General features: G+C 46.9%; 3 protein-coding genes across 3 annotated transcripts; 2 read left to right on the forward strand and 1 right to left on the reverse strand.

The window, feature by feature from the left end:
* Positions 1-1,759: 1,759 nt before the first annotated feature.
* On the reverse strand, positions 1,760-4,014 carry K441DRAFT_650083 (phosphoesterase-domain-containing protein). Its single transcript, XM_067646976.1, has 5 exons — positions 3,632-4,014; positions 3,462-3,576; positions 2,656-3,106; positions 2,128-2,511; positions 1,760-2,073 (listed from the first exon to the last, which is right to left on the reverse strand). Exons 1-5 carry the CDS (start codon positions 3,831-3,833, stop codon positions 2,032-2,034), a joined length of 1,194 nt encoding a protein of 397 aa, XP_067510168.1. The 5' UTR covers positions 3,834-4,014; the 3' UTR covers positions 1,760-2,031.
* A 586-nt stretch (positions 4,015-4,600) lies between these two features.
* On the forward strand, positions 4,601-7,030 carry K441DRAFT_134 (multicopper oxidase). The gene has a single exon (XM_067640087.1). It carries the CDS (start codon positions 4,736-4,738, stop codon positions 6,800-6,802), a length of 2,067 nt encoding a protein of 688 aa, XP_067510169.1. The 5' UTR covers positions 4,601-4,735; the 3' UTR covers positions 6,803-7,030.
* Positions 7,031-8,454: 1,424 nt separating this feature from the next.
* On the forward strand, positions 8,455-9,579 carry K441DRAFT_533012 (uncharacterized protein; the record flags this gene model as incomplete). Its single annotated transcript, XM_067642260.1, has 2 exons — positions 8,455-8,755; positions 9,086-9,579. The coding sequence occupies 2 exons, from the start codon at positions 8,455-8,457 to the stop codon at positions 9,577-9,579; spliced, it is 795 nt and encodes a 264-aa protein (XP_067510170.1).
* Between the last annotated feature and the right edge of the window lie 1,994 nt (positions 9,580-11,573).

Consider the following 11,573-nt stretch of genomic DNA (forward strand, 5'->3'; position numbering starts at 1 on the left):
AGGGTAAAAAATAAGGTGGCTACATAAGGTAGAGGCACGTGTAGAGGCTATCGGGAATATAGCGGGGACCCGATGCAAACCTTCGTGTAGAGCCTCTGTACGCAGAGCTTCGCGCAGAGCCTCGTGCCAGAGCGCCTCTGTACGCAGAGCTTCGCGCAGACCCTCGCGCAGACCCTCGTGCAGAGCTTCGTGCAGAGCTTCGTGCAGAGCCTCTATACGCAGAGCTTCGTGTAGAGCCTCGTGTAGAGCCTTATACGAAGCTTCGTGCAGAGCTTTATGCAGAGCCTCTATGCGCAGAGCTTCGTGCAGAGCCTCTGTACGCAGAGCTTCGTGTAGAGGCTTCGTGTAGAGCCTTATACAGAGCCTCCAAGTAATAAGACTATAAGATTGTATGAGATTGTATAAGATTATATAAGATTATATATAATAGTTAAATATATAGTATATAACTTTACCTTAATCGCACGTTAAGAAATATACAGTTAGCTTTTAAAGTTATTAAGTAGGTTAACTGTATATTAAGTTAGTTAAATTATATATTAAGTAGGTTAACTGCGTATTAAGTTAGTTAAATTATATATTAAGTAGGTTAACTACGTGTTAAGTTAGTTAAATTGTATATTAAGTAGGTTAACTACGTGTTGAGTTAGTTAAATTGCATATTAAGTAGGTTAACTACGTGTTAAGTTAGTTAAATTATATATTAAGTAGGTTAACTACGTGTTAAGTTAGTTAAATTGTATATTAAGTAGGTTAACTGCGTGTTAAGTTAGTTAAATTGTATATTAAGTAGGTTAACTGCGTATTAAGTTAGTTAAATTATATATTAAGTAGGTTAACTACGTGTTAAGTTAGTTAAATTGCATATTAAGTAGGTTAACTGCGTATTAAGTTAGTTAAATTGCATATTAAGTAGGTCAACTGCGTGTTAAGTTAGTTAAATTGTATATTAAGTAGGTCAACTGCGTGTCAAGTTGGTCAATTGCGTGTCGAGTTGGTTAAATTACATGTCAATTACGCGAAACGCGAAAACCAAAGTCTACTTGAATCTCATCCTGCGAATATTTTCCCGATGTAGATTAATTAAATTTTATTAAAGTCCGTTAAAGACTGCGTATATATATACGTATGCATTAACCGCTAAGACCCCTAATTATTTAATTATAAGACTCTTACGTTATTCCTTTCTCTTCTCTATATAACGTCTTATTCTCTATAAAAGCTATACCCATAAATTTAGATAAAATTTAGATTATTTCTTTAAATCTACTCTAAAGCCTTTTTACGCCCTTATATTACGTTATATCTCTATAATTACTATTAAAATAGTAAATAAACTTAAACCCCTATAATAACTATGCGTTGCGCGAGGCGGTCAACGCGACAGCGGAGCAGGTCGAATACGGCGTCGATAAGTTTAAAAAGGCGGGGCTGAAGAAGCAGGCGGTAAAGTTGGGAGGTCGAGGGTGAGAATATTCCAGTGGTGGACTCCCCAGTGAATTTTGAGTGCGCGTATTATTCTACGATTCGCTTATCAAGGAACCCGCCCATAGGTTCGGTGGATGTTGTGATTGGGGAGGTGGTGGGGATTCATATTAAAGAGGAGGTCTTGACGGATGGGAAGATTGGTGTGCGGAAGACGCAGCCGATTGCACGGTGTGGCTATCATGAGTATGCGGTTGTAAAAGAGACGTTTGAGATGATAGTTCCCGGAGACCAGAAGGCCATGTTAGCTGGGCTAAAGGGGAGCACGAAGTTTCACAGGAAAATGGAGGGTGCAAAGATAGCGAGCGGGAAGGACGGTGTGAGAATGGATAACGTGGATAATACAGTTGCTGGGGTAAGTTAGTCAAGCATTTGGAAGTTTAAAATAGATTACATTAACAATATTTCTGGTCTTTTCAATCAGGATCTAAGCACTTTTGCCTAATATCATTGATATGATTCTTGATGTTAAGTTTTAGAGACTCGTACTTGACTATTATCAAAACTAAGAGCCCTTCGTGACTAGAAATAGCCTATCGGTGGTGACTAAAACTCTGGCGCAGGGTGCATGCCATCCGGGATTTCAAGCTAAGTTGTGTTAGCACGAGAGATGATCTCAAATATTGGAGAACTTTCGCCTACCCCAGTGTTGTAGAAGGTCTTTTTCACCAACGAACCCCAAGTTTGCACAATTTTAGGGAGGACGCTGCGGCAAGCATACTCTGCCTTAGTGTTGGGCACTGGCCATGGAACCGAGGAGTTCTCGCTGTTGAAGTTGCCAGGATACGATGTGTTGAAGTACATATCACTTAGTGCTGGCTTGCCTGTCCATTGGCGAACCTTGTCATCCCGGGTCTGGTCCGCTACAAACTGGTACACATTGGCGCCAACATCCCAGCGGCCCAGCGTGTGGAGATCCCAGTTCGCCTCGACGGTAGCAATCTCGGAGTAGTGGTTGTAGTAATTGCTATCCGTTGTTCCCACAAGACGCTGTGGAACCGCATCACCAAGGAGAATGCCGAGGACCTTGTTCTGGATAGTGTAGGTATGGTTTTCGTCAAAAGTGATCAAGACCAGGGTGTTCTTCATGCCGAGGACCTTGTTCTGGATAGTGTAGGTATGGTTTTCGTCAAAAGTGATCAAGACCAGGGTGTTCTTCATGCCGAGGACCTTGTTCTGGATAGTGTAGGTATGGTTTTCGTCAAAAGTGATCAAGACCAGGGTGTTCTTCATGAAGTTCTTATTCTTCAGGAGGGGGTCAAGAAAGTTCCTAACCCACGCGCCAGCAACAGTGACAGAGGTGTCATGACCATCGGAAGTCATATTGGGCGTAATGAACATCCACTGGGGGAGCTTATTCTCCTTCAAATCCTTCTGGAACATAGTCAAGTTCTTGATGCATGCCAAGCGGTTGGGGTTGTTAGTGACGGAATCATAGAGAATGGCAGGGTTGTGCTTCCGGACATAGTCGTTGGCGCCAGTTTTTTGATTGACCCATGCAAAGCCTTCGAATCCGGAGTACGGCATGTCTTCCTGGTACTCTCCCCAGCTAATGCCCTTCTCTTCTAGAAGGTCGATTACAGTCGAAACGTTTGATGGGAAAGCATTGAAGTCGTCGTTGCTGGAATATATGATTAGCTGCGTTTCAAGAAAACCCCATGAAAACTGGAGAGGCTAGAGGTAGCGCAATTCCATCTAGGATTCTGGAGGCCTCTGCAATATCTCTACTCATAGTCTTGGATTGGGGTACCTTGCCGAAGTACCACTAGCGCCCACAACAACCATCTTGGATGAAGTGACCTGATTATTTCTTGGGGTACTTCAGCAATTTTGGATGTCTAAGTAGGACTGAAATTATCAATTCTTCTAAGACATTGCCAAGCCATAAATCCATGGAGTTACTACGATCACGAGCATTTCCTCAAAGCCCTCCAGTTCATGTATTCTCATAGCAATGATGTAGGGGCAAAACTTACTCCATTCCGAAGTAGTCGCCTCCAATGGCAGCTGCATAATTCGGTTCGCTTGGATGGGTCACGGCGAAGAGGTTGGAGAGAGTGATACCCTTCTTAGCGAAATATGCCAGGTTTGCTATTGATAGAAGTTAACTTTGGCGATCCTCGTGCTCCGCTTTCACTTCACTCACGGTCGCCGGCGGCTAGAGTATAATCCGTATTTTCGAGCCAGATGATGGCGATACGGTCGAACGCTTTGCCCTTGACATTGCTAACCGGGCTGAGGGTCTTCGCTGTGGCAGCAGCGGCAGCTACGTCTGCGGCGCTTGTAGCAGTGTTTTGAGCTGCAGCACCACCGGCGAGCAATAAGAGGGCGATCTCAGAGGCGCGCATCTTAAATCAAAGAGCGGCGAGGTTGAAGAGGCAAAGAGTGAAAGCTCAAGCGTTAAAGAGCGCGACGGTCATGGAGTAAAGGCGGTTCATGTACTACTTCACCGAGACTTGGCTCCGCCTGGTGGTCCGAGAGGCAGGCCCGTGAGAGAGTCGCGATGTCATACCAGGCTTCGCAGGTTCCACCAGGGGAAGGTGTGATTGGTGCAGGGCCATTCTTCCAGAGAAATTCGAATACCAGCATACACCGGCTTCTTGGGAATGGAACATGCAGGTGAGATGGTCTTTCCGGGGTCACTAAGCAGATCAAGGCAGGTGTTGTGCAGCACGAGCTGGCGAGAAAACATATTATTGGCAGATGGGGATTACAAGATTAACGTTCTCTGCAAGTCGATGCTTACACGGCTTGGAAGATGCTTGTGCCATGCTTGTGCCATGCTTGTCCGCAGCCCGTATTCTTCGTCCTGTCTGCGTGTCCATCTCACGACACGTGCAGGCCTCATCAGATTACTGTCTGCGGGAACGGGTAGGTCGGCCTTACAATACGGAGGACTGCGCGAAAAACGATTTCCTCTTCCTTTTTGGGACCAGTGGCCGCCTCCCGTAAGGCCCCAGAGTAATCAACAACGATTTTGGGCGGTCTCTGCCCGGGCAACTTTATTGGGGGAAAGCCGCTAGTCCCAAAAGGAAGGAGAAATCGCTTTTCGCGCGGTTCCTCGTACCTCGGCATGGTAGGTACCCCGCACCCTCACAGCCACAACAGGGTTCGCCTGAAAGCACTCGCCTCCTGTCCCTTACCCATCGCCGAGCGCCGATCTGGACACCAAAGTACGACACACCAGTATTATCTGATCTAGCTATCCCATATCTTCTACATGCAGCTGTTTTCCATCACTTAGGAGACCATGCTCAATGAAGATGGCTCACAGCATCTCCGTGAGGATGCGAAAGATGAGCGAGACGAGAGAGATGAGGACGACGGGTCTTCCAGCCGGCTAAGCCTCGCGCATGAGCAGGAGCGTGAATTTCTGCTTAAAGATGACGAAGATGACGAGAGTTTCGAACTGGATGAGCACGATGGCGTACAAGGCCGTTGGCCCAAGAGATTGAAGAAGAGCAGCCTCTTTACTGCCCGCCATCTTACCTCCCGGACCGCCATTATCATTATGACTTCGGCCTCACTGGTTCTCGGAATTGCCGCCGTTGCATTCATTCTCAGAGACCAAATCAAGTCCTTTGCTACGGGGTGGCTTCGACCTGGAAACGGCCAGCCGCAAGACTATATCCTCGATCTTAACTGGGACTTCTCTGCCCCACCCACTAAGCGGGAGTACCACTGGACTATCAAAGACAAAGACCACAACCCAGATGGTGTATATCGACCCATGATCCTAATCAACGGGCAGTTTCCAGGCCCGTTGATTGAGGTCAATGAAGGTGACACTATCGTAGTTCATATCGACAACCAAGCGGTCAATGCTACCTCAATACATTGGCATGGATTATTCCAAAACGGGACCAACTGGATGGACGGCACGGTGGGCATCACGCAATGTCCCATAGCTCCAGGGGCCCGATTTACCTACGAATTCCGTGTGGATGGACAATCAGGGACGTATTGGTATCATGCTCATCACGCAATTCAGGCATCAGACGGGCTTGTTGGTCCACTCACCATACACTCCAAAGACGAGCGGGGCCTACAAAAAATCGAATATGCAACAGACCGTGTCATCATGGTGCAAGACCACTACTATGATCTCTCTGGCGCTCTATCAATGGAGTATCTCGCGAATGACTGTGAGAATGCGGAACCAGTCCCCGCTGGAGCTCTGATCAACGGCAAGAACATTCGGAAATGTGAGGATTTGCCTAACCGCAGATGCAATAACTCGAGTGCCACCATGCAGGAATTCAATCTGGAACCAAATCAAAACCATCGACTTCGATTCATCAACGTCGGAGCATTCGCAGAGTTCCAAATCCAGATCGACGAGCACGAATTTGCGGTGACAGAAGTTGACGGGACAGACGTATTCCCAGAATACTACCATAGGCTCAACATTAACCCTGCCCAGCGCTACAGCATAATCATCACTACAAATGTCACAACCGGAGACGCATATTGGCTACGAGCACGGATGATAACGCACTGCTTCGCGGAAGGGAATCCCGAACTGGTCGAAGAAGTTCGCGGAATAGTCCGCTACACATCCTCAAGCCCCGTCTCCGTCTCCANCCCCCCCTCAAGCCGCGACTGGCCCGAAGTGATCGAGCTCGAATGCCGTGACATGAAGACCACCGACTTGCACCCCGTGCACTCTATCCACGCCCCCGCCACCGCCGACACCCTGATCAATCTGCGCGCGAACTTCGAAATCGGCGCGTGGCGGCTCAGCCGCGGCTTCTTCAACGCCAGCTCCTGGCGCGCGCCTGTGTCTTCGCCCACACTACACCGTCTCATCACCGGCTTCTCCACATTCAACGAATCTTTTACAGAATCTCTCGTCGCCCCCTTTGGCGTCAACGCTGACGCCTTCCACACGCCCCGCGAGCTTGTCTACCAGACCACCGGCCTCCGCACGCTGGACATCCTGCTGCAGAACTTTGACGACGGGAACCACCCCATGCACCTACACGGCCACAAGTTCTGGGTGCTGGCCCAGGGCCATGGATACCCACCCTCAAACCTGTTCGCCTCGCTCGATTTGGAGAACCCGCTGCGCAGAGATACTGCGTCGGTCGAGGCATTTGGCTGGACCTTACTCCGCTTCGTTGCGGATAACCCGGGGGTTTGGGCATTCCATTGCCATGTTAGTTGGCATGCGGAGGCGGGGCTGTTGATGCAATTCGTGACGCGCGCGGAAGAGGTCGCTGGATGGAAGTTGCCGGAGCAGAATGAGAGGCTGTGTAGTTTGGAGGGGCATGACAGGGGACGTGGGCCGGATGATGAAATATGGTATGGGCATTGAGGCCAGATGATGAAAATGGCCTATTGAAGCGAAGGTGCCGTTTGGCCTAGAGGAACTCCGAGTCTTTCACAGCATCCGAGAATCTAGACTCGGCGTATGTTTGAACAGCCCCGAGAACATATAAGCAAGATTTCCACCATAAGTTACGACGACTTCCGCCTGGCTATGGGACTGTGCCAACGAGTACTTTGATCAGGGATATTTTATTGGAGGGATTTCGGGAGTTACTACTACATGGCGAGCGGTTAGTTAGGGGCACATCGATATAGTTCCTGCAAAACCAGAATATTAACTATAAGATAGACGGACTGTCGTTGGAGTAGAGGTAAAGGAAGTTGGCTTAGAGTTATGCACGGCGACTTGTAAGATTAAGTATACTTTGGCGGCTCACGATGTCTGCAGGTTTCTTGTGCTCTTTTGGTGACAGGAAAGGAGAGCAGTGCTGTTGTTCATGAATGTTCGCAAAAATCTCGGGTGCGCTTTATCCAGGTTTCCAGCCACAAAATTTTAAACGAAAACATACTAAGTTACAAGGCCTTCTTCTCAGAACGTTGCCCTCCTGTCAGGGCTATCAAGCATGCAAAGAAATACATATACATACACAGCATAGGCTGCTCAACCTGAAAACCGGATCGGTTTCAAATTACCACAAAAGGATTGGGCTCAAGTGGGGGGCCTCGAGCCTCACGACTAGGCCCACTAGCCAACAAGTGACAGGCGACAGGCAACAGCGTCAGTGCTTTTTCCGCCTCACCTCCAAGGCTGATCAACCTACAGGTATAGTAGCCAGTACAGACTTCAGGCCAGGTAATGCCTACCTATATACCCTGCATCTCCGCTTACATTGCTTTAATTCCTTTTCTTGCCTACTTGGCACTAGTAATGTGATTGTCTGCCTGCGCCGTCGTGTACTTTAAAAGCCTGTCAACCTTTTCTAAAGCTCATCCTTGACGTCAGTTCACAAGGCTGCAATGCCCTCTGCAACTCGGCCAAATGATCTTTGCGTTCTTATCTTCTGCGCTCTGAGCGTAGGCTCATGGTTTATGACAGAAAGGTTCCTGTAAGTTAGGCGCCTTTTGTGGCGTTCCGTGAGTCAGTAATCCAGCCTTGACTCGAAACCTTTAGAACAGCTCTTTCCTCTTCAGAAGTGGTCCTCCTAAGAACTTCGTACACTCATAGCAAAAAAGGCCGTATATGAACTGTAGATTTTAGAATATTCCAATGTTATAAGGCTCTGGACACCGAACAAGGTCAACCTCAAGCGTAGGAGAGCGGAGCAATTAGCTACGAAGTTACATTTCTCCATTCAACATTTTCTCTATTCCATCAAATCAAATTGCTGTTTTAGAGGCTCTATATAAGTTACAACGGTCCATTAGTCGGAAGAACGTTCGATAGATACACTACAAATGGAATCTCCTCTCACTCAACGCCAACAAAGGCGCCAATTCATCCGCCACCTACAATTATGGTCCTGTTGCCGACAAACTTATTGCAATTTTCGAGGCCAAATATCCCCCCTACACCCTACGGCCTCATATGGCCTTGGCCAACCGGTACTCTGCGAAATTCGGCCTGAAGACCTGGCTTACGGAACACCGCCATCTATTCAAGTCCAAGTCCGACTCTTCAACAGTAATGGCCACTACCGCATGGTTATGCGCGCCGGATCGGGATGGGAGTGCGAGAAAGATTGGTTTGCAAGGCACTTTACGGCACTGCAGCGGAGGCAGGGAATTATGCTACACCAGTATCGCCACTACCAGCTGAAGACTGGGCCAAAGAAGACGAGTTCGACCTGTAATGACTCGAGCAATTCCGACTGGGTGACTGTTCGACCAATTTTTGGCTGCTTTAGACGGCTTCCAATAGAGCTGCAGCAAAAGATTCTAGCGTTGGCAGTAGGAAGACAGGAATTGGTTTCACCTGGGGAAAAAATTTACACTGTTAATGGTAAGTAGATACACCTCCACCATTCTGGACAACAATCAGGGCCTACTTTCATGGTTTATCTATCACATGCACTGGGGTGTTCCGAATGTAACAATGCGGTAAATCAGGTTCATTCGCTTGAGGGTGAGGGGAGCTGAAGCATTGTTTTATATGCCAAAACTTCTCTCCTCCCTCACTCGGGTTCGAAACTTCCGTAAAACCGCTCCTCCCTATCCTCATTAATCGGTAAATGCGAGCTCAAGTCTTGACACATCCGCGTTCTTCTCAGTCATTCATCGAACTGCAAAGGCTCTTAACATCTCGACACGCTGACCTTTACGTGGTTCTCAGATCCTAAGTGCCCTGTATCAACCCTTTTTAAACTCTCAAATTCCATCACGTGCCACACAATTCCTTGGATCTACCGCACAACCACGTTCTGTTTCACGCAGCAACATCTGACAGACTTCCTCTACCGTATTGGTCCATCCAATCGCGCCCACATCCGAAAACTCTCCTTTGCCTTTGACTCCACTGCGCTGACCTACTGCGTACGCTGGTTCGTTCCTGATAAAGTTTTTGAGGTTTTAGAACCGCCGCTCAACCCACAGATGCATTTTTGGCGATGTCTGGTTCGGGATTTGCTAAAGGAGTTGATGCTAGCAGAATTAAATGTTGAGGTGAGAAAAGTACGCACAACGGAGGTGGCGTTCGTAGTAAAGAGCCTGGTTAGCGCGATGGGGCAGGTAAACAACGTCCGATTTACGAGACATGGACGGCCGATCTCGGCTTCAGAGGCAGGGCCTGGGTTGGATGAGCAAAGTAGTTGGTCGTCGAATGTGTGAGTAATATCTCTGTCTTAGTTTCCATATATAGTGTAGCGACGACCTAGCTAAGGATTTCGCGGTGATTCACAGGCAAAAAATCTTTGAACAACACTGTCGGGGACGGCAGTCAGAGGCAATATTTGGCCAAAAGTGCAGGAAAGGGACTTGGGGAGACTTAGAGATGAAAATACTGAAGGATTGGGAGTTTTTCAGCACCTAGATATCCTAGAATCGACGGTTGATAGCTGTCGACCGGAATTTGAGGTAATATATTGTCCTAATTGGCGCTGCCAAAAGGACCGGTCTTTTTGGTGCCAATTAGCGGTCAACAATAGCATCTATCCAATCATCTTTCTTCAGCCAAACCAAAAGCTAACAAAATTCAACCTATCTTTCTCACCATTCCATTCCCCCAATTCTCCATTCGAAGTAATTAATACGCTCCGCAACTGCTTGAGTGCGTCTTTGCTTGATGTAATCCCTTTTGTCACAAGCCGTTCGTTGGGGAGATGAGCTCAAGTTTAGTGAGAATTCAGACCCTCCAGTTAAACATTCTCATTTTCTGCATGTGACTATGTGTCGAACGAACTCGTGTATATTGATCTACGAAGAAAAGAGATCATATATACACGGTGGATGAGTCACAGGCACCCCTGACCTAACCTAAATACGGCACCAGGTCCACACTATAGTACAAAAGCCACATGCTCAACCGCGACCATTAGTCAGGCTTGGTTAACTCCTACTCTAGAAAGCGGCAAAGAGCAATGTACTCCTCTATATAGCGGAGACACAGTTGATCAGCGAAGAGGTTAATTTGGGTGACGATTTTTGGAATCATCTAATTCTCGTGGACTGGCGGGATGGGACAGAAGGCTAGATCTTTGAGAGAAGGAATGGATGCGCTGACGTGGGGTGTGTACAAATGTAGTGTGACCGCTTCGTGCAGACGAAAAAGTGACAGCAAATTCATTCGCTTTGAACGGACTGATTATAACAAAATTGGCTAGTTATCCACTGCACAGGCCTGAGAAATCCATTCAGTCTGTAGCCTCGGGGTGTTAGCCGGATATATTAGGTTAGAAATGAGGACTCGTGTGAAGATTGATCTATGAAGAAAAGGGATATATGCATTAAGAAGTCGTCGTCAGCTTCGTTAGTCTTTGGTTAATCAATTAGAGCTTCAAACATCAGTTGTTTGACCAAGGACTGATGTAACTCCTAAAGTTCCACAGGTCGACACGAGGCATCTCCACGGTTCGCGCAAAAATCACAGGTTACCGACAAATCACTTGGCCATGACCCGCGCTCAAAATAATTTCTGTTTGACTTCTTTACAGCCTGACATAGAGAGCACTCGCGCGGCAATTGCGATATAAGTATGAGTGGCTGTAGCACCTTGCCAGTTGTCTTCAATGTTCGTAGATACATCTTCTAACCTTGAAACAAGGGGCATTCCAAATGGAGTTAATACAAAATCCGCCTACAAAGTTTCGTTTATTTCGACATCCACCTCCTATAAACGGAATCCACCTCCATTGGCAAAGATGCTTGTGCGTTAATTGATAACTTTAGATAATCTTCAAATATATGGAATATGCGACGCCAGGTGCTCTTTAGCTTTTATACGCGTGGCGTCCTCGTATATATATATACGGCGTAAATGGCTCAAGATATAATCTCGCTTCTATTTCTACTAAAAGTAGACAAAGCTTAATACGCCTAAGCCTACGGTCTCTACTCTTCCGTATTGCCCCGTACACGAATGCAGAGACTAGAGTGTCTATGGATATGCTTGCAAGAGAACGGACGCTGGAATGGACGCTGGAAGTTAGGGAGATAAACTTACTTATTCTAAACTATATATAAAAGAGACGTCGTTAGATTAAGAACCTCTATATTAATATAGTAGAAAGCTTTTTAACTACCTAAGTCATTATAGAGTTAAAGTGTAAGCTTTGCAGTGTGGGTATTAAATAAACGACTTAATTATAAATATAGCTCTAGAGTCT

The sequence above is a fragment of the Cenococcum geophilum genome (assembly GCF_001692895.1).
Source record: "Cenococcum geophilum 1.58 unplaced genomic scaffold K441scaffold_1, whole genome shotgun sequence".
In the NCBI taxonomy this organism is placed as follows: domain Eukaryota; kingdom Fungi; phylum Ascomycota; class Dothideomycetes; order Gloniales; family Gloniaceae; genus Cenococcum; species Cenococcum geophilum.